This window comes from Budorcas taxicolor, chromosome X (genome assembly GCF_023091745.1).
Source record: "Budorcas taxicolor isolate Tak-1 chromosome X, Takin1.1, whole genome shotgun sequence".
NCBI classification, from domain to species: Eukaryota; Metazoa; Chordata; class Mammalia; order Artiodactyla; family Bovidae; genus Budorcas; species Budorcas taxicolor.
The window spans coordinates 5510244-5514305 of NC_068935.1; the positions used below are offsets into that span (position 1 = coordinate 5510244).

Genomic DNA, 4062 nt, shown 5'->3' on the forward strand with positions numbered 1-4062 from the left:
GATCACGTCTTCCTCCGAGTTGTCAGGGGTTGGTTCACACATGGCAGCGCCACCACTCCCCCAGCTCAGCCGGAAGAACAGTGAGGGCGTTGAAGGCCGTTGGCCGAATTTATAGGCCCTGTGTCCCTGACGTCACAGACACTGTCCATATCTGATTGGATGCAAGGCAGGGAGGCCTGTTACTATGGCAGCCCATGTCACGTGACACCAGACGTCGCACCCACCCCCTTTCCTGCTGCGCCCCTCCCCCACATTTAACCCCTAGTCAGCCAAACTCCCCTGGTGGCTCTGACTGTAAAGTGTCTGTCTACAATGCGGTAGACGTGGGTTCGATCCCTGGGTCGGGAAGATTCCATGGAGAAGGAAATAGCAACCCACTCAAGTATTCTTGCCTGGAAAATCCCATGGACGGAGGAGCCTGGTGTCCATGGGGTCGCAAAGAGTGGGGCACGACGGAGCAACTGCACTTTCACTTTCAGCCAAACTCAGTGAAAGTCACCTAAGATGAAAAATGAAATAATCAGTTAGAGCTTCCTGAGAGAGTATGACAGACCTCCATAACTCCAGCTCTTTCAGGCATCAGAGTGACTCAGGTCACTTGGTGGACGTTTTACTCCAACACAGAATCTTCTCCTGATTGACCTACAGTGGCATGAGCAGAATGTCCCGGGTTCCTCAGCGGAGTGCTCCTGAAAATCATAGGAGTTAAATGAACAGCTATTATCTCCAGAATTTACCAAAACCAATGATCAGTATGAAAAGAATGACAAAATCCCATTCTCCAAATACAGAACACAAACAGAAGTAGGAATACTTTACACTTACACACTTAAAATATGTAACATTTTTCAAATTATAAATTGTTTTCTTAAACATTATTTAGGTCCCCCAAATACCACACATACTGGAATTGACTAATGGCTTATAGTGGTTATTTCTCAAAAAATGATCACTCTTATTGCTGAAAAGCCACCAGGGTAAGAGAAAATGAATACAGAAAGAGAGAAATAAAACACCTAGAAATAAACGTACCAAAAAAGAAAGTGAAGAGGAACTAAAAAGCCTCTTGATGAAAGTGAAAGAGGAGAGTGAAAAAGTTGGCTTAAAGCTCAACATTCAGAAAACGAAGATCATGGCATTTGGGCCCATCACTTCATGGGAAATAGATGGGGAAACAGTGGAAACAGTGTCAGACTTTATTTTGGGGGGCTCCAAAATCACTGAAGATGGTGATTGCAGCCGTGAAGTTAAAAGATGCTTACTCCTTGGAAGAAAAGTTATGACCAACCTAGATAGCATATTGAAAAGCAGAGACATTACTTTGCCAACAAAGGTCCGTCTAGTCAAGGCTGTAGTTTTTCCAGTGGTCATGTATGGATGTGAGAGTTGGACTGTGAAGAGAGCTGAGCGCCAAAGAATTGAAGCTTTTGAACTGTGGTGTTGGAGAAGACTCTTGATAGTCCCTTGGACTGCAAGGAGATCCAACCAGTCCATTCTAAAGGAGATCAGTCCTGGGTGTTCTTTGAAAGACTGATGCTGAAGCTGAAACTCCAATACTTTGGCCACCTCATGTGAAGAGTTGACTCATTGGAAAAGACTCTGATGCTGGGAGGGATTGGGGGCAGGAGGAGAAGGGGACGACCGAGGATGAGATGGCTGGATGGCATCACTGACTTGATGGACGTGAGTCTGAGTGATTTCTGGGTGTTGGTGATGGACAGGGAGGCCTGGCATACTGCAATTCATGGGGTTGCAAAGAGTCGGAATGCATTGGAGAAGGAAATGGCAACCTACTCCAGTGTTCTTGCCTGGAAAATCCCAGGGATGGAGGAGCCTGGTGGGCTGCCATCTATGGGACGCCTACAGAGTCGGACATGACTGAAGCGACTTAGCAGCAGCAGCTTCCTTTTTGCAACTTTTTATGACCTATTTCATTTCTATTTTCTAAGGTACTTAAAAAGATTTTAAACTATGTGTTAGAATTACTCCCAAATCATTCGGTTCTTACATTTATTGTCCATTATGTTTTTCAGAGTTTCTCATCACCCTTATGTTAGAAATGAGAACTAACTAGATTTTAATGTAAACTATTAATAGTGTAGACTGGTAACCACCTCTTAGCTCCCCTTATGCTACTACTTCTCCTCCAGAGCTCTGGAATATTTTGAAAGAAACTCTTTTGCCCACAGCTAGCTATTTGTTCATTGCCTATATCTTAGTCCCCTACCAACATGGAAACTCCAGGAGAGAAGAAAGTTTTGGCTCTTCTAGTATCCAGACTCCTCAGTGCCAAGAACAGTGTCTGGCAAATCTTTTTATAGTAGGTGTTCAATGTTTGTGATTTTGATTAGTAAACATGACGTATACAGCCTACCCATTTCAAAGGCTGTGATGACTATTCTATATCTGAGAGATATGGCCCAGACTGGAGAGCTACCATTATCTTCATTTGCCATTCTGTGATCAACATGATGGTACCCCAGGTGCTATGGTGAAAATGGGTTAAGTGCTTTTCCATGTCTATGTACCATTATACTTTACTTAAAAATATATAGCCTTCACATTAACAGATATTCAGTCCATCAGTCATTCAGTAAATATTCATTGAGAACAGTGAGCCATATACTAGCCCAGAAAGAGAGACACAAAGATAATTCAGATGCTGGACTCTTGTTCTAACTTTGTTAGAACACAGCTACAGAAAAGAAAAAAAAAATTGGAATCTCTGCCATCTCCATAGCTGTTTGTGAATTTCTCCACAAAACTGTACTTCAGTGTTGTTTCTGTGACACCACCCTTCCCCTGAGTGTTCTAGTACCTTTCTATGTCTCCTTCAGTTGATGTTTTCTTTTTTCTCTGCACATGAAATGCTTTTGTTGACCAAGGTTCCACCTCAGCCAGCCCTTGCTCTTCTCACTCTGAAACATGAGACTCTGTCTGTGTGACCTTACCCATCCTCATGTTGTTATCTATCTGTCATACAGGTGGTTGCCAGCTCTGCAGCTGTAGCCCACAGTTCTCCCTGGATCTTCAGACTTATGTAGACAAATGCCTCCTGGGTGTTTCTACCTGGATGTCCCACAGGCACTTTCAATTCAGCATGTCAGAATCGTCACTCTGCTTTTTCCTCTAAACTGTTCCTTTTTTGATTCTTGGTAAGCAGCTCTACCATCTAGCCCATCACTGGCTAAGGATTGGGCATGACCCCTGAATTCTCCTTTTCTCTGTTAAATCCCCACATCTCAAGATCTCTACATCCTGCCTATTTGTGCTCCTATGTATTTCTTGAATATGTCACTCCTGAGCCATCCTAACTTCCACTGCCCGGTTTCCATTTCTCACCACCATTTGCCAAGAATTAGCACAGTGATCTTTAAAATGGTATTCCAGCTTCCAGTCTTGTCCACCATTTTGCACACCCATTCTTCTGTAACTCTTACAGTGTTGCTCTGCCTCAACCACCCTCCCTATTCTTTTCACCCAATATACTATTGCTCATCCTTTCAGACTCAGTTGACTCTATGACCAGGAGAGCTGCCTGTATCTCCCCAGGCCCTGCTTGGTGCTTTCTGCACGTTGCTCTCACTGAACTCCCACACCACTCTCTGCTGATTCCTTTGCCTGCCTATCTGCCCTATTAGATCCTCAGCTCTCTAAGGGGACGGTGTCTTATTCATGTTGGTAGATCCAGCATTAAGCATGTTGCTTGCAACTTAATGGGCCCTTCTGGGATGTCTGAATAAATTAATAACAAGCCAGCAGAGGGTGGCTTTGAGGTGTAACATTAGGATGTCAAAGAATATGAAATTATATTCTTTCTACTTTAGCTATCAATCTTATAAATTGATTAGAAAAAATGATTAGAAGTTTGAAATTAACATATACACACTACTATATATAAAATAGATAATCAACAACGACTTAATGTATAGTAAAGGGAAAGTGTTAATCACTCAGTCATGTCCGAATTATTGCGACCCCATGGAATGTAGCCCTCCAGGCTTCTCCATCCATGGGATTTTCCAGGCAAGAATACTGGATTGGGTTGCCATTTCCTTCTAT

General features: G+C 43.2%; 1 protein-coding gene across 1 annotated transcript in view; it reads right to left on the reverse strand.

The window, feature by feature from the left end:
* The window catches only part of LOC128069971 (late histone H2B.L4-like), a 492-nt gene extending 441 nt beyond the window's left edge, over window positions 1-51 (reverse strand). Inside the window, exon 1 of the mRNA XM_052663252.1 lies at window positions 1-51. This exon is cut by the window's left edge and continues 441 nt beyond it. Within this exon, the coding sequence (XP_052519212.1) occupies window positions 1-42 (42 nt within the window). The 5' untranslated portion in view covers window positions 43-51.
* Window positions 52-4062: the final 4011 nt, after the last annotated feature.